A 24,500-nucleotide genomic window follows, 5' to 3' on the forward strand; every position below is an offset into this window, starting at 1 on the left:
AAGTACACCAGACTTTTCATCATCAGCCAAATTACACTGATAAAGGGAAACATTGCAGATAAAACGTATTGTAAGCGTACTGGATTAAGATCCCTTTTGTGAATTTCCCTTTTCTAGATAGTCTTATGACGCATTGAGCAGTATTTTAATTATGTTATAGAATATATGGCTGTGTTCTCCGCCATCTTGTAATCAAACGTATGTATACATTGTACCTCGGTAGCCGTCGACTGCTGAAGTTAAACTTACCGGAGAGGGTTTGGAGGGAAGCAAATTGGAAACGATTATCGGGAAGTTTCTTAGAGTCACCATGACCTCTTTGAGAAATATTATATATTGCCATTATTGAATGAAGAATGATGTTATCGACGATCTTTGATATGCCAGGTGACTACGTTGTCAGTACCCCGTTTCTTGTTTTGAGACCCTTGCATTACCAGGAGTGTGGAGCAATATAAGAGACGCTTATTCTTCATGAATGCCTGGTCTCATATTATCGTGATAATTTGCTCTTTTGTTTCGTTGTCATGCGTTGGGCACTGATTCGTTCCTGTCCTAATCTAAACTCCTTAGATGCTAGCCGAGTTCTGAATGTAAGGAGACACGGTTCCACCTGTGTATGACACCCAATACTCCTACTGTAGTCATGTTCGTGCAAGGTGGATCCCATACGGTGACCTATTTTTAGACGTGTCAATACACAATGCAAGCAAAGGTGGATGGCTATTGCAAAATTCTCCGAGTGAGCGGTCAGCGAGGCGTGTAGTCTTGGGTATATACATATGTGTTGTGTATGACAGGTAGGAGCGGGGTGGCGCTGTACAGAAAATGTCGAGGATCGGTACCATGGATGACGGTAAGTGTGTCTCCCACATTTCCATCAATAAGTTCTTGATTTTTGTAGATATTTGATAATATGTTCATTGCTATGAATATTCTGTGTCTGATAATAACAGTTGTATATACGTTGTAGCTCAAAATTTAGTGCATAGACACCAAATTACAGGCTATGTTTACTGCTATAATCGATACACAATCACTAGTGCTGGTCATTCAGCCATTTGGTTTTATAATTCATGCCCAGGTGTGATGTAGCCAAATTTTCCCCTCGATTTTCGTAAACTGGTGTTTGTTTGTTTGTATTGGTGTTAAATTGTACTGATCTGTTTATGGATAAACTTGTTAAGTCTGAGTAATTAAGTCATTAAGTACATTAAAGATGTGTGGTTCTCTTTTCAATGCTTCTAAATGGACCATCCTTCACCTTAAAAGAGGGTCAGTATATCACAAATTCATTTTTTTTTGTGTGCAATAATTTTCCATCCCATCCTAACTTAATTAACTTTAGTGTATGTTGCTTTCTATTTTGGAGGCTTGCACTATAAATTTTAACTAGAACACAAGTTTCTTCCACCAGGGTTATTTAGTTAGAAATACACAGCTGGCTTTAAGGATGCATTTACACTTTTAACACACTGGATACTACATTAACAAGATCAGATGGCACCCTTTCTATATAACTCAATCTACACTCCATCACCAAGATCTGATGCCACCCTTTCTATATAACTCTGTATCCACCCTCCATTAACAAGATCTGATGCCACCATTTCTATATAACTCAATCCACCCTCCATTAACAAGATCTGATGCCACCCTTTCTATATAACTCTGTATACCCTCCATTAACAAGATCTGATGCCACCATTTCTTTATAACTCAATCCACCCTCCATTAACAAGATCTGATGCCACCCTTTCTATATAACTCAATCCACCCTCCATTAACAAGATCTGATGCCACCCTTTCTATATAACTCTGTATACCCTCCATTAACAAGATCTGATGCCACCATTTCTTTATAACTCAATCCACCCTCCATTAACAAGATCTGATGCCACCCTTTCTATATAACTCAATCCACCCTCCATTAACAAGATCTGATGCCACCATTTCTATATAACTCAACCCACCCTCCATCAACAAGATCTGATGCCACCCTTTCTATATAACTCAACCCAACCTCCATTAACAAGATATGATGCCACCCTTTCTATATAACTCAATCCACCCTCCATTAACAAGATCTGATGCCACCCTTTCTATATAACTCTGTATACCCTCCATTAACAAGATCTGATGCCACCATTTCTATATAACTCAATCCACCCTCCATCAACAAAATCTGATGCCACCATTTCTATATAACTCAATCCACCCTCCATCAACAAAATCTGATGCCACCATTTCTATATAACTCAATCCACCCTCCATCAACAAGATCTGATGCCACCATTTCTATATAACTCAATCCACCCTCCATCAACAAGATCTGATGCCACCATTTCTATATAACTCAATCCACCTCCATTAACAAGATCTGATGCCACCATTTCTATATAACTCAATCCACCCTCCATCAACAAGATCTGATGCCACCCTTTCTATATAACTCAACCCACCCTCCTAAAACAAGATCTGATGCCACCATTTCTATATAACTCAATCCACCCTCCATTAACAAGATCTGATGCCACCATTTCTATATAACTCAATCCACCCTCCAACAAGATATGATGCCAACATTTCTATATAACTCAATCCACACTAAATCACCAAGATATAATGCCACCCTTTCTATGTAACCCAATTCACACTCCATCAACAAGATCTGATGCCACTCTTTCTATATAACTCAATCCACCCTCCATCAACAGGATCTGATGCCACCCTTTTTATATAACTCAATCCACCCTCCATCAACAAGATCTGATGCCACTCTTTCTATATAACTCAATCCACACTCCATCAACAAGATCTGATGCCACCCTTTCTATATAACTCAATCCACCCTCCATTAACAAGATCTGATGCCACCCTTTCTATACAACTCTGTATACCCTCCATTAACAAGATCTGATGCCACCATTTCTATATAACTCAATCCACCCTCCATTAACAAGATCTGATGCCATCATTTCTATTTAACTCAATCCACCCTCCATCAACAAGATCTGATGCCACCATTTCTATATAACTCAATCCACCCTCCATTAACAAGATCTGATGCCACCCTTTCTATATAACTCAACCCACCCTCCTAAAACAAGATCTGATGCCACCATTTCTATATAACTCAATCCACCCTCCATTAACAAGATCTGATGCCACCATTTCTATATAACTCAATCCACCCTCCATTAACAAGATATGATGCCACCATTTCTATATAACTCAATCCACCCTCCAACAAGATATGATGCCAACATTTCTATATAACTCAATCCACACTAAATCACCAAGATATAATGCCACCCTTTCTATGTAACCCAATCCACACTCCATCAACAAGATCTGATGCCACTCTTTCTATATAACTCAATCCACACTTCATCATAAAAATATGATGCCACTCTTTCTATATAACCCAATCTGCCCTCCACCAAGATATGATGCCACCCTTTCTATGTAACTTAATCTACCCTTCTTTAACAGGATCTGATGCCAACCTTTCTATATAACTCAATCCACCCTCCATCAACAGGATCTGATGCCACCCTTTCTATATAACTCAATCCACCCTCCATCAAGATCTGATGCCACTCTTTCTATATAACTCAATCCACACTCCATCAACAAGATCTGATGCCACCCTTTCTATGTAACTCAATCCACCCTCCATCAACAAGATCTGATGCCACCCTTTCTATATAACTCAATCCACACTCCATCAACAAGATATGATGCCACCCTTTCTATGTAACTCAATCCACCCTCCATCAACAAGATCTGATGCCACCCTTTCTATATAACTCAATCCACACTCCATCAACAAGATCTGATGCCACCCTTTCTATATAACTCAATCCACACTCCATCAACAAGATCTGATGCCACCATTTCTATGTAACTCAATCCACACTCCATCAACAAGATATGATGCCACAAATTTCTATATAACTCAATCCACACTTCATCATAAAAATATGATGCCACTCTTTCTATATAACCCAATCCACCCTCCACCAAGGTCTGATGCCACTCTTTCTATGTAACTCAATCTACCCTTCTTTAACAAGATCTGATGCCACCATTTCTATATAACTCAATCTACCCTCCATCAACAAGATCTGATGCCACCCTTTCTATATAACTCAATCCACCCTCCATCAACAAGGTCTGATGCCACTCTTTCTATATAACTCAATCCATACTCCATCATGATCAACAGATCTGATGCCACCCTTTCTGTATAACTCAATCCACACTCCATATACACGATCTGATGCCACGGTTTGGCTCACATTTTGAATTTTAATATTTGTTTGCATTTCAAGTAACAACTTCAATATTGATGTTAAAAAATATATCAAGCTGTGGCTGATGAGTACTAGACCTCAAGATGGCTACAAATTCTCACCTGTGCTTGTTTGTATACATTTTTAAACACCTGGACCGACTTATTGTTGCAGAGTAGACATAGAAGCTGAATCAATTTACTTACAACTGTCAATTACCTGATACTCTTTGTACTGTGTGCTGTGATGAGAGTAATATTATATATTCACCATAAGCATGGTAGTTGTGGCAATCCTGCATTATTCAATTGTAATGACAGGCTACATTTTATTGGAAGTAGATAAATCATATAGATATGCTATGCCTGAATTAATATAGAATATGTACGATACATATCTATTCTATACATATATATATATACCTCTTCACATTACAGCTATATATAGGAAAATAGGTTGTTTACAAGAAAATATACATGTGTTGTTTTACAGATTGTGTCCCAATCTTTCTCACAATTTTATATTGATGAATTTCAATATCATATAATAAATCTATACATGACTCTTAAGCTTGCCCTCTTTTCTCTTTAACTTCACTAACATTTCTGCTGAGAGATTAATTCTATATTCTGTGTATAGAATTTGAAGCACTTTATATCATGAACCGTGATATCTAGATCTGATGTTTGACTTACAAATTGTGACTGTACATAAATTTACATTATAGAGAATCTTAATTATATATTGATAGTAATATTTACCTATGAAAGTGATATTTTTGGATGATTATTTATGTTGTGATTCAATGTGAATTGAAGCTCTTATGACTCCTGAAAGAATTATTGAAATTTGATTCTGAGTGTGAAATGCAGTTTTCCTGAAAGATTGAAGTCAGAGAATTGCTTTAAGTTTTGATTCTGATGCTTTCCTGAAAATAAAATGATTTTAACACTTTAGGGGATTGAGGTGTGTGGGTGGGTGTTGTGTAGAAAGTAGGGGTGATGTTGGGGGGATTGGGGGCATAGGAGTTACAAGGAGGTCGGCCTGGGAAGGGGGGCGGGGGTAGAGAGTATGGGAAATTGGGGGACAAATAGGACTTATTGGGAGACGAACCTATTGAAATCACCTTATATACTAGTCCGAGTTTCCTCTGGCCCTGAAACCATGTCTGGTGTAGGTGTAAGGGCCAGAGGAAACTGAGGCTACTTATATACAGTAGATGAAGACAGCAGTCTCTAAAGTCACCAGCTGCAAGGTCAGTGGTATTTGACACTGTATTGATTATGATGATCTTTGACCTTTGACATCACTTTAGACAAAGACTTAAATTCTGACATCAGATTGTATAATGACCTTTGACATCACATTGATCAGTGAATATTTACATCCCCAAAACCCCCAAAGGGTGATGACACCAACCACCACATAGTACTGGCCTTTGACCTTTGATATATGCCATTGGACTGTGACCGGCTGACATCACGTATTGCTTGGGATGTTGGTTGTCATCCGGCAAAGAATTTTTCAGTAGTGTAAAGAGCTACATTATTCTATAGATATTGAGACTATTTATACAAAGTATAAGTTTATTACCTTACTAAGTCTATGGACATATAATTAAATCTTTATATACAAGTCTGCTAAAACTCAATGAAAAGGTTCACCAGAATAGTTCCTCATACTATTTTTGGGCTGTGATTTTAGCTAAACTTCCTTCAATATAATTATATAATCTTTTGATACCGTACAACAGACAATTAAGTGTTTACATTTCAGTTTCTGTAATCTGTGTTTAAAAAAAATTACCCATACATTACTGTTCTGGGTGGTGTAGCAGACGTCACTTTATCACTCTGATCTCTGTGTGATAGTTTGTAGTCATCATGAGCTTCAAGTAATTTTGTCTTATAAAAAAATTCATAGACGCATATTTATGTATGGAATGTCATATTTACGATGTTCTTGTAGCATGTCACTGATTTGTAGATTGTAACATGGACTGTTTTGATGAATTAGACAATTTGCTTGCAATCTTCAACAATTTTTTTTTTTTTTTATTTAGTAGACTGAAATCTCGTCGACAAATACCTGTGTTCTGTGCATGTGTTTGTGTAATTTATTGTTATAATATAACTTTATGTTGGACAGCTTGCTCAAGTTTATTGACCGTGTTTTTCATCAATAACATTTTTGTGTAGTTTGGTTATTGTAACTTTTTATGTCAATCTTATGTTTTAGCTTAATTAGTATATGATTTTTTCTCACCACCTCAGAAAGGCAGGATTGTCCCAATGTTTCAAGACATCTTGGTATTTTTAAGATTATCTATAAACTAGTCCTATAATATAAGACTTTGAAAGGTTCATATTGTTATTTTTTTTACGTTTATTATCGGATATTTAATTTTTTTGTTTAAATTTTTGAACCTTGAATGCAAGTATGCCATAATATGAACTTTCAAAATCTTACATTATACATCTTCGCTAACCAAGGCTTCTGATTACGTTTCACTCTACGAGGAGTAGTAAAACGTAATCAGAAGCCTTGGCTAGCGAAGATGATATTATACGACTAATCTATAAACATGTATTTTAAAGTATTTTCTGTTGATTTTTGAACCTCTTTTGGATATTGTGAAATTTTTGATAATTTCAACAAAAGCCATATGAAGTGAAAATGAAAAAATAAAAAGAATTAAATACATGTAACTAAAAGTCTTAAATAAAAATTGCCTTTAATAAACTCCAATGTGTAGAAATCAACAAAAATGTTTTCAAAATAAAGTTTGTTTTTGTAACAAACAAAGGCAATCACCTTGACACAATTGAGTTGGTCTTGACCTTCTGAGGTAGGTAGTCCCCAAACAGGTCAATGCATGTCAATCATATATCTCACGTTCATTTCGTTTGTACCTCATTGACAGGTTATTATTTATGATAATTGCTGCTATAGACAATTACAAAATTGATTATTCAGCCAAAGAGATAATAAACTGGAAAACATCTCCTATGCATTAGTTTTTGTAAAACTGGATACATTTGTAATTTTGACTGGTTTCAGTGTCTTTTAAGTAAGTATTCACAGATAGGGAACTCCTTTGGGAAATCAGGACTGTCCGGATTTCATGGGGAAAACAAATCATCAAAAAACTAAATCTTTAAGCAAAGCAAAAAACTTGTTCAAAGAGGCATGAACATCAATGAAATAAAATGAAGCCTGAAAATGTTATATTATTGCTCATTCGTAAAATACAAAGAAATCTTGCATAATTGAGTTTCAAGACTGTGTGTGATGACTTTCCGAGGGAGTTTCAGTTCTATTTTATATTGTAACAGTACAACTCTCAAAGTTTTAATGAAAAATGATAAAAAGTCTCTAATTCGTGTGTAGGTATCAAGGATATGGGAATTCTATTTCACTCCAGGTGTCGAATTGGGTCGGAATCAAATTTTACTAATTACTTTCCACGAATTCCAAATGAGAGCATATATATAGAATTTCAACATCCATCTACATATCTACACAATGACAGACTATTTTTCTCCCACCTCTGAAACAAAAACATCAAAGATTTTTGTTCAAACTTTAAAGAGACAAATAAAACATTGTAAACCAATTGAATTTAAAGTTAAAAGAAATAAAATGGTATGCAAATGTTTCAAAAATTGCTGCCGATTTCTGTGAAGTGATGTCAGCTACTATCTTTGTTTTTCCACAGGCGAACAGCTACATATATGTGTAAACATTTGAATGAAATCACACACCACAATAGAATTACAGTCAAACCTCGATGATTCGAACTTCGTTGATTCGAATTTCTCGCTGTATCGAACTTTTTGCTTGGTCCCGAATTTTCTCACTATATAACACTACTAACGAAACTATGTATGATTCGAATTTTTATAAATCGAAGTTTTCGATGTATCGAACTTTTTTCATGACCCGTTAGCTATGATATTATAGGTAATTGACATCTCATGATTCGAACAAAAAATTTACCTGTACTGACCACTGGACAGGTGTTTGTCGTGACCCCTGCGGCAAGATTTCACACCTCTCCCCCAAATGCCCTGACTGACAATAGGGATAACGATAGCGTGTGTTGTCACTCCCAGTCATGGGGTTTATTAATAATCAGACCAAATTGATGGATAAAAAGTGTATTTAGAAGCCATGACATTTAATCACTCCGGTAAAACATTTCGGTAGTCGTCTCTGATAATCTCCGCCGCCATTGAAATCAGCGGTCGGTGAGTAAATTTTCGGAACTGTAAAACAACCGGACCAATTTTAAACACAAACAATTAGCGATGGCTTCACTCATATTCAAAGTGTCACGTTTCAAACTTTTACATAAATATCCAAGTAAATCGATTATTTGTCATTCAATCATGCATTCTCCAACCGATCGGCATTCCGTATTTTATATGCACGTAACGTAAACGCACGTGTCTTTCGCAGAAAAGCCTAACGACTTACGTAAGTGTGCATTGTACTTCTTTTGTTTCATCTGTTAAACGCGATATAAGTGTTTTGTAACCGATACATATTTTGTTTAATTAATAAAATGCTTAGGTATAATTAATGAAAAGAATTTTTATTTTGTTGTGTTCGAGGTATAAATTAAGTAAACTTTTCGATGTGAGCCTGACAGGCGACGATCAACACGAAGACACTGAGGACATGTAACGTTAACAGATATGGCCAGTATCAAGAAAACATCGATCTATTGTCAACCATGAATAATTCGAAGTCCCGCTGTATCGAAGTTTTTCTGTTAGTCCCTTGAACTTCGAAACATCGAAGTTTGACTGTATATAACATTTGAGAACTGAAGTTGATATAACCTGATCTGTTGAATTCCATGTTGGAAATTTAAACAAAACGCAATTCACAAATTCTAGTTCTTTTGGAGAGCCTATGTGTACAGAATTCTTGGTCCCATGATAAAAAAAACAACAGACATTCGATGAAATACATGTCACTTAATTTTTTTCTTTGATGTCCTAAAACAATAGAATGATGTAATTTTAAGCACACATTTACTTAAATTATTGCTCTTTAGGGGTGGGAGAAAATAAATTCCTCACTGTTTAGGGTGAAAGATAAAAAAAACAACCCAAATGCTAATAAATTTTTAAGCTTCTTGAGAATCAGTGGGGCAATTCAAATCAATGTCAACGGTTTGAAATTTGCCCTTAGGGAATGAAAACTGAATGAATAGGAATTAGCACATCTTAGTCACATGAACATTATCCACATATATTCAGATGAAAGGATATTGGTCGAGAAAAATCGTCAATCGCCGTCCTCGAACACGCCAGACCTGTCGTCAAACTGGCCTCCAAAAGAAGCCGATGTACCACCAGCACATCGTCACTCCATAGAGATGCAACAGTCTAGTTCGCACCAGATGGCGTCCTACGACGAAAGTAAGATTTCAGCATAAAAGACAACTTCCTGAAACCTCAAATTATGCACAAAGGAGAAAGAAAGGCAATAAGAAATTACCCAGTACACGGGAAATAAAAAGATGTTAGAATGTAATAATGGTGTAATTGAAAGATAGATTCCAATGAAACTTCACACAAATATAGAGGGCCATGTGCAGATATGCATGCAGCTGTTTACATTCCAAAATTTTGGTTGCCATAGTTACTGGTCACTATAAGCATGTTTTTTCTTATCCAGACAACAACTCCTAGACTTGAGATCCGATTTTCACAAAACTTCACTGGAATGTTAGGGAAGATGTGTAAATATGCATGCAGCTGTTTAAATTCCAAAATTTTGGTTGCCATGGATACTGGTCACTATCAGCCTGTTTTTCTCGTTTTGAGGGGTAGCAAATACATGGTCATTTGGTTGCCATGGTTTCAAATGAGGGGTGGCGGGGATATTATTTAGCCATTGGCTTACGGTTCTAGTTTGCATTGAATCGATTAAGATATTGACCCTCCTCATTTGTGTATGGTTCAAATTCCCTTCCTCATCCAGCTATGACATCAACTGAGCGAGGTTGATTTGGGGGTTCCGCCTACAACTTATCATTCTGTCCAACTTGTCCCACAAATGTTCTTTTGGAGAGAGGTAAGATCAAGCTGAAATTTGACGAGGTACTGAACGTACATGAATGGAAATTTCCACAGACGACAGAGTGATTCTCTATCTTTCAATTACACCATTATTACATATAACATTACATATAACATCCTTTTATTTCCTGTAAACGGAGTTAGTTTCTAATTACCTTTCTTCTCCCTTTCAGTATATATCGTTTGCATGTACCAGGTATTGTGTGCAGTGCTTTTTTAGGTATCAAATTGAGAAAAAAATCTATTTTTTCTTTTTTTTTGATAACTAACATTTTACTTTTTGTAAAAGCATTTTGCTTTTGTTAATCAACTCTGCACTAGTTGTATTTTTGTTTTTTCAAGTAGCAACGTTTCTGTATTGATAAAATATTTGCATGCATAACTTCAATAAGTTTTGATTCATAATTAGGAAGAAAATACTTGTTTTATTCAACAAATATCACTTATGTAGTCTCCTTCTGGTGAAACCAGGGGACTACGGGTTTCCTATCTGTCTGTCTTCTATATAGATACGTATATTCACATATATGTAACGCCAAAGGTTATCAGCCTTTAGCGGCTTCATTCCTTGAGGGATTTTGATCAAATTTCATACAATGATAAAGGATCATACTACTTTGGACAAATTTGAGTTTAGGGTTTTTTGGTCAAGGTCAAGGTCACTGTTACTATTTTTAGGGAGGGCTGGTAGGGGATATGTTTTGCTTTATGCCAGTGTTTGTTTGATATTGGTTTTTAATGTAAATCCTTTAAGACTAATTTCTGGTGTCATATTCAATATTTTACATAAACATTTCAATTTCATTCACTAAACTGAGATACTGATGAACACAAAATTGACTAAATTTTCAATAGTAAGCAAAACAAATAAATACAAATTACTTAAATTCCAAATTTTGCAATATTTTGAGTAAAGTTTAAAATCTTGGTTGCTTTAAGGTAACCAATATTTTATTTTAGGCCACAGATGTTGTTGCTTTTACTATCTTGAGTGTCACCATTAGTCGTAGCTTAGAATCGTAGATCTTTATATTAGATCATCATTTGCTGGATTCTAACCTTCACTGAATTACGGAAGTCTTGGTAATCTGTGAATGCCATGTCCATACATTTCCTTTAGTGTGAATTTATGTTAAAAATACTACATTCCTAAATAAGCCTCCTACATGCTTCAATGTTTTAATGATATACAAGAGACTCCCAAGTACTGTAGTCTCCAAGATACCTCAGGGTGAATGTTTTTATGCCTTAAAACAATACTGGTAGCCATTTTTTTTTTTTTTTTGCAAAATTTGTAATGTACATTATGTAAAGTTCTAATATTTTTTTTTAATTTCAAAATCAAAAAAAAACCCCACCATATTGAATAAAATAATGGACATAGCATAATAAGTTTTTACCTTTTAAGTAGTAATTCCCTGTAACAGTAGGTAGCAGTACATTTCTACACCACTTAGATAAGTTTTACACACGCTGTAACCAGGGTACAATGTACAGATTGTTACAGTGAAGGATTTGTTTATCGGCATACAATTATATATTCATTGTTTCAAAATTCAAAAGGAAATTTGTCGGATTCAGCGTGAAATGTTGAAGCAAACACTTTCATGTGATATTGATCTCCATATGGCACTATGGAATCAATGACTATAACAGTGATATGTTTGCCTCACCACCAGACCTGATCTCCATATGGCACTATGGAATCAATGACTATAACAGTGATATGTCTGCCTCTCCACCAGACCTGAGCTCCGTACTTATATACATATATAATTACTGGGTCATTATACGCATTCTTCCATAGCAATACCAAATAGATCTATCGACAACAGTTGTAGTTGGTGGGGACTTGTACAGATTATGTATAACAGTGCTGAAATAACGCATTTCCTGTTTAATGATTTGTAGATAATGTTGACGGTAACCAGTGGCAACATGAGTGGTGTTTCATAATCGACTGAATCAAACGAAAGACTTACAAATGCTGTATCACGGGGCATCATAGTGAAGGGACACATATTTGACATTATGATGTAGGTGTATGACATTATGATGTAGGTGTATGACATTATGATGTAGGTGTATGACATTAGGATGTAGGTGTATGACAATGATGATGTAGGTGTATGACATTAGGATGTAGGTGTATGACATTAGGATGTAGGTGTATGACAATGATGATGTAGGTATATGACATTAGGATGTAGGTGTATGACATTAGGATGTAAGTGTATGACAATGAGGATGTAGGTGTATGACATTAGGATGTAGGTGTATGACAATGAGGATGTAGATGTATGACATTAGGATGTTGGTGTATGACATTAGGATGTAGGTGTATGACATTAGGATGTATGTGTATGACATTAGGATGTATGTGTATGACATTAGGATGTGGGTGTATGACATTAGGATGTAGATGTATGACATTAGGATGTAGGTGTATGACATTAGGATGTAGATGTATGACATTAGGATGTAGGTGTACGACATTAGGATGTAGGTGTATGACATTAGGATGTAGTTATATGACATTAGGATGTAGGTGTATGACATTAGGATGTATGTGTATGACAATGAGGATGTAGGTGTATGACATTAGGATGTTGGTGTATGACATTAGGATGTATGTGTATGACATTAGGATGTAGGATATGACATTATGATGTAGGTGTATGACATTAGGATGTAGGTGTATGACATTATGATGTAGGTGTATGACATTAGGATGTAGGTGTATGACATTAGGATGTAGGTGTATGACATTAGGATGTAGGTGTATGATAATGAGGATGTAGGTGTATGACATTAGGATGTAGGTGTATGACATTAGGATGTAGGTGTATGACATTAGGATGTAGGTGTATGATAATGAGGATGTAGGTGTATGACATTAGGATGTAGGTGTATGACACTAGGATGTAGGTGTATGACATTAGGATGTAGGTGTATGACACTAGGATGTAGGTGTATGACATTAGGATGTAGGTGTATGACATTAGGATGTAGGTGTATGACATTAGGATGTAGGTGTATGACATTAGGATGTAGGTGTATAACAATGGTGACACAAGTATTTAGCAATGATGGTTTATATAGCTTTGTGCAATTGATGAACATCCTTAACTGAAATTCTTCTTCAGAATTGGATACCAGTCATTTATATATGATGTCCTGTGCATAATATATGGGTTCCTATATGAATGTTTTGGCTTGTTGTCACATTAATGTGATCTGTTGTATAATTTTTATTTCTGAGTAAACATGAAAACCGGGTACCATTACACAGGTTTATGGAGATAGAAATACACAGGTGAAGTTTGTATGAGAGATACAAACATTTTAATGTTTAATGTCAAGAGAACAAACATAAATGAAGCTGTGAAAAGCCAATATAACTGAAGTTTTTGTCTAAATAGACAAACATGACGAAGGTTAATGTGAGAAATACTTATGATATTGATGTTTATTTTATCCCAAGATAGACATTACACAACTGATTTATGGCGATTGATACCGTAACTCGGGTTTCAAATATGTCTAGTAGCAAAAATACGCCTGTCAGTGAATAGATTATTGTGTGATGGTTTTGTTTCTGGTTGACTTCACCTTTTTATTGGAATTTTGAAAAGTCAATGATGACTTTTCCAAAAATAAATTCCTCGCATGATAATGAGGCTGCTGATTGAAGACTATTTTGAGTGATGGTGTATATATATAAAGTTTATCCAGCTTGTATAAAAAGTAGAATAGCTTAGATCAGTATAGCATCAGAATAATCCAACTTTTGTTGGAGATATGAGAATGGTTATTTTATCCCCACCCTGGATGGGAAGGTTTACATTTCTAAGGAAGCTAGGTCATTGAGCATCCTGTATTGTCCGAAGTGTTGTGTCGTTGGGCAGGACACTTTACCCCAACTGGCCTTGTGTTACCATGTTGTTTTTTTCAGGGAGATATCCACCAACTTTTACAAGATCCCTCCCCCAATAATGACACTTGTTATATTTACATGGAAGAAAGTAAGATATAGGGCTCCCAAGCATTATAGTATAACGACAATCGGTGTGGCTATCTTTGACATCATTTAATGTTTCTATGAGAGGGATGTTTCCGTGAGACAGATGTTTCCGTGAGGTGGAGGTTTCGGTGAGATGGATGTTTCAATGAGATGGATGTTTCAATGAGATGGATGTTTCTATGGGAGGATGTTTCTATGAGATGGATGTTTCCGTGAGATGGATGTTTCCGTGAGACGGATGTTTCCGTGAGATGGATGTTTCTGTGAGACAGATGTTTCCGTGAGATGGATGTTTCTGTGAGATGGATGTTTCCGTGAGACGGATGTTTCCGTGTGATGGATGTTTCCGTGAGATGGATGTTTCCGTGAGACGGATGTTTCCGTGAGACAGATGTTTCTGTGAGATGGATGTTTCTGTGAGATGGATGTTTCTGTGAGACGGATGTTTCCGTGACATGGATGTTTCCGTGTGATGCATGTTACCGTGAGATGGATGTTTCCGTGAGATGGATGTTTCCGTGAGATGGATGTTTCCGTGAGATGGATGTTTCCGTGAGAAGGATGTTTCCGTGAGACGGATGTTTCCGTGAGATGGATGTTTCCGTGAGATGGATGTTTCCGTGAGATGGATGTTTCCGTGATATAGATGTTTCTGTGAGATGGATGTTTCTGTGAGATGGATGTTTCTGTGAGATGGTATTTCTGTGAGATAGATGTTTCGGTGTGATGGATGTTTCCATGAGATGGATGTTTCCATGAGATGGATGTTTCTGTGAGATAGATGTTTTCGTGTGATGGATGTTTCCATGAGATGGATGTTTCTGTGAGATAGATGTTTCCGTGTGATGGATGTTTCCATGAGATGGATGTTTCCGTGAGATGGATGTTTCCGTGAGATAGATGTTTCCATGAGATGGATGTTTCCGTGATATGGATGTTTCCATGAGATGGATGTTTCCGTGAGATGGATGTTTCCGTGTGATGGATGTTTCTGTGAGATGGATGTTTCCGTGAGATGGATGTTTCCGTGAGATAGATGTTTCCGTGAGATAGATGTTTCCGTGAGACAGATATTTTGATCCATTGTCCACCATTAGTCCCCTGATATAATTATACAATAAATTTCAACAAACTTTTACTGGGTATGTTTGACCTACATTATTACTGCTCTTTATCACTAACAAAAACACTAAATCACCTAAAATCACTAACTCCCACACCACTACTTCTTAATTTATTTTACCATAACTTTCTATCATTAGTTTTCCTAACAAACTCCTCCACATTCCTTTCCTAGAGAACAGGACACAATCACTTTTGAAGACAATAAAAATGTGTGTATTTTATGTATATTAAGAGTTTTATTATTTTGTTTACAGATAAAGGACGACCCCAGTATGGCTACAATGATGAGGAGGCAGGTTTGGGATGCTGCGGTTGTTTACTGATGGGATTTTCTTGTTTCTTAATCTTCATATTTTTCCCGTTTTCCATGTGTGCTTGTATGAAGGTAAGTCTGAGTCATATGCTGCATATTTATCAGGCAATAAGTCTATGTCTGACAATAAGTCTATGTCTGGCAATAAGTCCATGTCTGGCAATAAGCCCATGTCTGTCAATAAGTCCATGTCTGACAATAAGTCCATGGCTGGCAATAAGCCCATGTCTGGCAATAAGTCCATGTCTGCAAATAAGTCCATGTCTGGTAATAAGCCCATGTCTGCCAATAAGCCCATTTCTGGTAAAAATACTATATCTTGAGTCCATTTCTGGTAAAATTACTATACATTTGTATCTTGAAATAAGCCAATGTCTTCCTATAAATACATGTCTGCTAATAAGCCCATCAATATGTTGCTGTTCATTAAAATGGCCAAGAAATGCTATTCTATTGTCCTGTAATTAGCTAACCCTTTGAGTTAGCATTATGTGTTGCCCCAAGGTTTATATTTAAGATAAACATGGCTATCATTTTCTCTGTAATTTGAATTAAGAAAAAGACTGTATATATTTGTACTATTTCCCTGTACACCAGGAAGTAATACAGACAGGTTCACCCTCTGTTTTATTGTGCTATCAAGAATTTTATGTTTAAATCATTACGGTCTAGTAAACATTAACACTTAACAAAATAGTGTCACCCACTCACTTAAATTTGTCGTGTTAACCAGCAGATATTGCCAAAATCACGATGTTCTCAAATCTTTGGGAAATGCTCAAATCGTCTTATAATTCTTTACATATAGCCCTAGTTTCATTAATGTTGCCCTACTTCCTTAACTTAAAATTTTCTATTGAAAAACATTATTGAACTTAAAGAAAAAATCTTAGTTGAGGTGCTTTACTTAAACTCTGTAATGCTTTGCTGTTTTAAGTTAAGTAATTTCTTTGAGTTAAAGACGAATGATGAAACAAGCCAATGATCAGATAAAAAAACCCAACTAGAATAACTCTTTTCGAAGCTAAAATAATAAAGATTATGTTTAATTAGCAAATTAACGATGAGGATATATAGTTAGTGGGCCTATTTACCTGGTGACTCTTTAAAACACCCTTTCAACCTTGATTTTGAAAAGCTTTGGCAAGAAATTTGATCGCTGTAGGGCAGTGATGTCTTTGAATTAGATGGTTATTTGTTCCATTTTGCATTATGTCCTAACTGTTCATCATATAATTATAATTGTCTGGTTAGTTTTTCTTTCATCCATAAACTTAAATAAATATCATCTATACTTTTTCAATCTTTATTGTCCTGTAATAAGCCCATCCTCCTGATCTTTGGGTCAGAGATTATTTGTTTGTCTCCTTGATAATAAGCCAAGAGATTTTTTTTGTCTCCTTGATAATAAGCCCAACCTCCTGACTTTGGGTCAAAGGTTATTTTTTGTCTCCTTGGTAATAAGCCCACACTCCTGACTGGTCTTCTCTCTTCTCCACTCATCTTCGATAGGGTAGGCGTAACTGCTACGAAACAGTGCCAAGTTAGGATTCATTCGGACTCGGGGAGTTGTCTCAAAAATTACCGATAAGTTCTCCAACTGACTCCCTTCTCTTCTTTCCCACTCTCTCCTTTCACTACATACTGTACCCACTCTACTCAATTTCCTATCTGTTCTCGTCAGCTGAAAGGCCGTAAGGCCGTAATAGCGGACGTAAAACCCATAAATAAATAAATAAATAAAAACTGACTTTGGGTCAGAGATTATTTTTTGTCTCCTTGATAATAAGCCCAACCTCCTGACTTTGGGTCAGAGGTTATTTTTTGCCTCCTTGGTTATTCTTCATCTGGTGTATTGGACTACCCCACAGTATTACTACAACTGTCAATTTATGTTTACAGATGGTTCAAGAATATGAAAGGGCCGTGATATTTAGGTTGGGAAGAATAAAGGCTGGAGGGGCCCAAGGCCCAGGTAAAGTATTTCTCTCATTTATGTTAAAAAATTACACAAAGATAAATTTGATATTGTAAATAATCGAATTAAGAAGTAAATGCATATAAATGTAATATAAGCACCAAAAAAAAAGCAAAAAAACAAAAAATATCGATATAAGAACTTTAATATTACACAAAAATAAAATTGCTAATATTTATTGATGTTAAAATTTTAGAATAACCTTCATTGAAGAAAACATACCAATTCATGGGGTAAATATATAATAAATTCAAATGCCACAAGGAATATTGTAAGATGTTTGGAAATGCAGAAGTTTCGATACAGCCGATTCACTCCGAGAAAATTTCAATAAACTTTTGAAGTTAAGATATGTAGGTTTTGGATATATGTGACACTTTATGTACTTTCAGCAGAATGCTTGTAATTTTATAATGGCTTCCAATAAGCATTACACAATTTCGTGTGTGTAGAAGATTAATTGTTTGACTATTGTGTTTAGGTATGTTCTTCATCGTGCCGTGTTTAGACGATATTCAGAAGGTCGATCTGAGGACGAAGACTTTCAACATCCCACCACAGGAGGTATAAAATCAATATTTCTCTGTGTGAAATCGTGGTATCCAGTGGTAAATGATTCATAAGCTCTTGAGTTCATTTAATCAGAGTTTTATTCGTAGCATACAATATGTGATATTTTGGAAATTAAAAAGTGTATAATCATGAAGTTTTAGCCCACTTGGTCATCAGGGGCAGAGGGAATAAATTATTAAACCCACCTTTCACCTAGGCAACAGGGTTTGATACCCTGGCCGGATGGGAAAAGGTATGAGAGTCACCTGCCCAACCCTGTAGGTACTTTGATTTTCTCTCTCATTAAGACCCCCCCACCGCCCTGTTAGAGTCTATCCAGGCTAACAAGAGTGATTGATTAGTACAATTGTGATTTTAATTGTTTCATAATTGTTGTTTAGTAAATAAAGCTTTTAATTGATTCAATGACCCAACGAAAACAGAAAAGTACAAAACTTGTAATAATAAAATGCAAAGAAAAAGAGTTAAGGGTGAAATTTTGTTACTTGAATTTTCTCAAAGTAGAGATCACAGAAGAAAAACAAATGGTAACGGTCACACCTCAGGAATTGAAATAGAACAAAGATGTTTGTTTTCCAAATCCTGCTAAGATAGAAAAAAAAATTTTAACCGAATTGAAATACAAAAATTTAATGTAGTTACACAAGAAAACATTAAATTGCCAGTATATATAATGCTCTGTTTCTCTCTCCTCTAGATCCTCTCAAAAGACACAGTAACAGTGACCGTCGACGCTGTGATATACGCATCCGTGTTTGACCCTGTTCTGTCCGTGTGTAACGTCGCTGACTCCATGCATGCCACGACTCTCCTGTCGGCCACCACTCTAAGGAATACGCTGGGCACACGCACGATGGCCGAGATGTTACAGGATCGGGAGACCATCGCGCAAACCATGCAGGTATAGTGTCAATTGTTATATATCAAATTAATATTTGTTTTCAGGTACATTTGTATTTGTATAATTTCAGTGACCTATCGTAAAATTTAAAAGCCTTGAAAAAAAGAAAATGTTGATTTAAATGAAAATTTGTTGTGGTTGAAAAATAACATAGACACAACCTTTAGGTATCTCTCTCACACCTTTACTGTAAAGTGAGCCCACATCATTTACCTCACTCAGAGATGATTTAATTCAGACATCTATAGCCCACATCATTTACCTCACTCAGAGATGATTTAATTCAGACGTCTATAGCCCACATCTTTTATCTCACTCAGAGATGATTTAAGTCAGACGTCTATAGCCCACATCATTTACCTCACTCAGAGATGATTTAAGTCAGACGTCTATAGCCCACATCATTTACCTCACTAAGAGATGATTTAATCCAGACGTCTATAGCCAACATTTACCTCACACGGAGATGATTTAATTCAGACGTCTATAGCCCACATCATTTACCTCACTCGGAGATGATTTAAGTCAGACGTCTATAGCCCACATTTGCCTCACACGGAGATGATTTAAGTCAGACGTCTATAGCCCACATCTTTTACCTCAAACGGAGATGATTTAATTAGATGTCTATAGCCCACATCATTTACCTCACTCAGAGATGATTTAAGTCAGACGTCTATAGCCCACATTTACCTCACTCAGAGATGATTTAAGTCAGACGTCTATAGCCCACATCATTTACCTCACACGGAGATGATTTAAGTCAGACGTCTATAGCCCACATCATTTACCTCACTCAGAGATGATTTAAGTCAGACGTCTATAGCCCACATCATTTACCTCACTCAGAGATGATTTAAGTCAGACGTCTATAGCCCACATCTTTTACCTCAAACGGAGATGATTTAATTAGATGTCTATAGCCCACATCATTTACCTCACTCAGAGATGATTTAATTCAGATGTCTATAACCCACATTTACCTCACTCAGAGATGATTTAAGTCAGACGTCTATAGCCCACATTTACCTCACTCAGAGATGATTTAAGTCAGACGTCTATAGCCCACATCATTTACCTCACTCAGAGATGATTTAAGTCAGACGTCTATAGCCAACATTTACCTCACACAGAGATGATTTAATTCAGACTTCTATTGCAAATTATTTCAAAGCAAAAATCTTTGATAAATTGTGAAAAGGATGTTTATTTGTTCAGATTTATTTCTTGATCAAAGTAATTTCAGCGGTTCCCCCGTTTTTCTTTTCAGCATATGCTGGATGAGGCTACAAACCAGTGGGGAATCCGGGTTGAGCGTGTGGAAATGTACGTAGAAAAAGTTAATCTAATTAGTTGACATACTGTTAATCTCGTTGTAAGAAATAATCAAATACATGTGGTGAAATATCTTAAAAATAAAAATAAAATTTATTTGAGAGTACAAGTTTTGAAATATGCAAAAAAATATAGTACTGTATTTATCCACAAACAAGCCCCCTCCCCAAGTGTAAAAGTGAAGTACTGTATTTATCCACAAATAAGCCCCCTCCTCCAGTGTAAAAATTAAGTACCATATTTATCCACAAATAAGCCCCCTCCTCTAGTGTAAAATTTTAGTACTGTATTTATCCACAAATAAGCCCCCTCCTCTAGTGTAAAAGTTCAGTACCATATTTTCCCTCATATAAGCCCACTTCAACAGTGTAAAAAATTAGTGTTAAAGTTGGGGGAGGACTTAGTTTTGACCACTTTTAGCTTACTGTTTTAAAATTAATGATTCTGCAAAAATGAATACAAAGGATATAATTTGTGAATAAATATGGTAATAAAATTCACAATTACCAGTGTTTATGTAACTTCTTGCAACTTTAAGGTCTTCACATTTACATCATACCCATAAACTTTATCTGAACCCTTGGTATTTAGATATCTGATGTATCAGTTAAAATGAGAAGACTGTAACCATATCTGAACCCTTGGTATTTAGATATCTGATGTATCAGTTAAAATGAGAAGTCTAACCATCTGCACCAATTTTAATCGATCTGATGGTTCTTTTTTGTCATTATAGAAAAGACGTTCGCTTGCCCAACATGTTGCAGCGTGCCATGGCTGCGGAAGCTGAGGCTTCCAGAGACGCCAAAGCAAAGGTAATACATAAAATGACAATTTTATTTGGTTGTAGACTTAAAGATTCAGTTAATGTTGTGTGATACAGCCCTTTGTCCCATAATTGGCCTGTTATCCAGTGAAATCGTCCATTTAATATTTTTGCATATTTAACTTGTATAGTATACCCTGGAGCTGTTTTTCATTGTCTGTGCCAGTCGGAAGTTGATTGTGGCATCATGATAGGGACAATTATGTTATATCATGAATTGAAAATGAAATGGTTGTGGACATTTGATTTTATCTTCTGCATTTTGACATTGAAATTATTAGATTGTAAGCTTTCTAAGTGATGGAATTAAAAACTATCTTAATTTTTCTTTTATTTCATATGAGATTTTACGAAACTTGTTTGAAAATTTTTATATACATTTGTATATAATTTCTGCTCCCTAAGGCTTGCAAAAAATAAAAACTTCAAAATTTATTTAATAAAATGTCATATGAAATGAAAACTCATTTCATATCCTGCATATCTATACATATTTGCATACATGTATTTCATACAGTGTCAGATTGCTAGTGGTTGAAAAATAAAACCCTGACTTAGTAAAGGGGGTGGGGTGGGGTAATCACTGTCAGTGCATCCTTGCGTAAGAGTGTGTATTAAGTTGGTGATAATAAATCAAGGTCAATTTAAGGTCAAAGGTCACGCTTTTAGAATAAAAAACTTTTGTACAAAATCTCATCAGATTTACTACAAGCTCCTGGTCACCTTGCTTTCACAGATAGAAGAACTCTCAAAATCAGTGTTACTGAAAAAAAAGATGGACACCTAAAAGCCCATCAAAAGATGGCTTTAGTTGAGTTGTCTTGACAAACCTGTCATCTCAAATTTTATTCTATCTTGATCAATGATAAATCAAATTTAAACACTATTTCAATATTAACTAAAAATAATCTTGAAACACAGGTGTTGGCTGCTGAAGGAGAACAAATGGCGGCTCGTGCCCTAAAAGAGGCTGCTGACATCATATCCTCATCACCAACTGCCCTCCAGCTCCGCTACCTACAGACTCTCTCAAGTGTCGCGGCTGAAAGAGAGTCGACCATCTTGTTCCCTATCCCGATTGACTTGATGAAAGGAATGGGAGGGAAAGGTGGAGCTGTTCGTATGTGATTAGACTAACTGTACGGCAGGCGGTCTTCAGAAGCTTCATCAATAGTTCAGATATAAACTGTTATTCTATGTGATGTCTTAGGTGGATGTAAATATTGTTTACATTTGATATTCTGTAGATACAGCCTGTAATTATGTATGTGCAGGATGTAATTCTGTAAATAATACCTGTAATTTTGTAACTACAGGCTGTAAGTATGTAACTACAGACTGTACTTCTGTATTTACATGCTGTAATTCAGTAAATACAATCTGTAATTCTGTAACCACAGACTGTAATTCAGTAAATACATGCTGTAATTTTGTAAATACAATCTGTAACCTACTACAGAACTACAGTCTGTAAATCTGTAAATTATCTCTTACAGATATACATTCATGCATAAAATGGTGCACAAAATGTTACATATTGTTGGAATAAAATTTCTTGTTGTTAATTGTCCAGCAGATAGTTTCTATCTAGTTCTACTTTGACCAATCGTATTAAAAATTGACTTTTAATTATTAATCCTCTATGATCCCCTATGAGACGCTGCTTATTTTAATTAGGTTTTATTTTGACTACCTTTTACTTACATATAAGGTAATCTAATTGTAGTGAATTTAAATCAAGGGAAACAACTCTTCATATCAACAGAATGTTTAGTTCTGCTATTTAAAAATGAATCTTTTCATTAATGTGAAAGCTCTGAAACTGCTTTAAATGGAAAAGAGATTGTCAAACATTTTTATATGATCCTCAGTGCCCCCAGCCATGTGTTTTGTCATAAAACGTGACCATCTGTATATTATTCTCTAAAAAGTGCCTCTTGTGCATGTGAATTGAAGAAATCAATATTGATATTACATATTTGTATAATATTTTTTAGATCAAGAAGAATACATTTCCTGTAGAGTTCAGATATTTATAACATAATTTATCTTATACCAATACAGTGTGTATATCTATTTCTATGAAATAGACATACATGAAGATAAGGTGTAAACAGAATACCTACAATTAAGGTATACATATGTTATATAGATATAATATTGTCTACATTATCATTCCACAATGTTTACTGTTTGCTGTGTAATTCCCACTAGAATACATGTTATTGTAAATATTTTGATCACAATATTTAATAAAGTTCTTACTTTAAATATTGTTTTACTTCTGTTAATGTGTAACTATCTAGAACATCTGTAGTTGGAATTCAGACATTCAAGTAAAGATTTCTTTGATATTTTTTTTTCTTGATTCTTTGTGTTATTTCATACTTCATTGTTCATATAGAAGATCAAAAAGAAATCCATGGAATTATGATAATTTGATTCCAAACATTGTTTGATATTATCAGCCTGTAAAAGCATGGAATTCATACCCGGGTAAACAAATTCTGTGATAACTTTTTTTAATCTATACTGCGTTGTAATATTCTTTCAGAAATAAAAGAAATCAAAATATTTTTTTTTGCTTTGGTTTTCTAACAGTGGTCATGGATTTTCATGATTACCCTGCATGGAATCAAACCAGGATCCCCAGACTTACTTCACTAACACTCTACTGATTGATCTAAAGAGAAATTCTCCCCATCAGAGTTACTAGGAAGCGGCTGAATGTACATAAGTATTATATCGACTTGTGTTTACATGATTAGCCCATCTTTAATGTGGGAGAAACAACAAAATGGACCCAATTGCAAACATTTTGTCACATCTGTAAGGAATGCTTAATGCATCAAACCTATCAACACAATACCACTGGTAAAGTGGTAAAAAAAAAAAATCACACGATTCAACTTGGTGCAAGAAATTCTCAAAAAGTTGTACAACTAGTGATCCCAGCTAAAGGGAGGTAACTCTTTCTGATTTAGAGAAAATAATACTTTCAAAATTATGGGTTAAACTGAAACCCCCTTTTC

The 24,500-nt window shown here is 35.5% G+C and overlaps 1 protein-coding gene across 4 annotated transcripts; it reads left to right on the plus strand.

The window, feature by feature from the left end:
- The first annotated feature begins 693 nt into the window (after positions 1-693).
- LOC117322041 (band 7 protein AGAP004871-like) lies at positions 694-24,044 on the plus strand. 4 transcript variants are annotated; one of them, XM_033876760.1, is made up of 10 exons: positions 738-856; positions 1,273-1,275; positions 9,569-9,730; positions 15,797-15,927; positions 17,758-17,830; positions 18,315-18,397; positions 19,104-19,307; positions 20,578-20,633; positions 21,379-21,457; positions 22,390-24,044. In XM_033876760.1, exons 1-10 carry the CDS (start codon positions 829-831, stop codon positions 22,594-22,596), a joined length of 1,026 nt encoding a protein of 341 aa, XP_033732651.1. In that variant the 5' UTR covers positions 738-828; the 3' UTR covers positions 22,597-24,044. The 4 variants fall into 4 exon arrangements, with proteins under 4 accessions (XP_033732654.1, XP_033732653.1, XP_033732651.1 ...); XM_033876762.1 differs by lacking the exon at positions 9,569-9,730 and having other exon boundaries at positions 736-856; positions 22,390-22,721; XM_033876761.1 differs by lacking the exon at positions 1,273-1,275 and having other exon boundaries at positions 744-856; positions 22,390-22,721.
- Positions 24,045-24,500: the final 456 nt, after the last annotated feature.

The sequence above is a fragment of the Pecten maximus genome, chromosome 2, assembly GCF_902652985.1.
Source record: "Pecten maximus chromosome 2, xPecMax1.1, whole genome shotgun sequence".
NCBI lineage: Eukaryota > Metazoa > Mollusca > Bivalvia > Pectinida > Pectinidae > Pecten > Pecten maximus.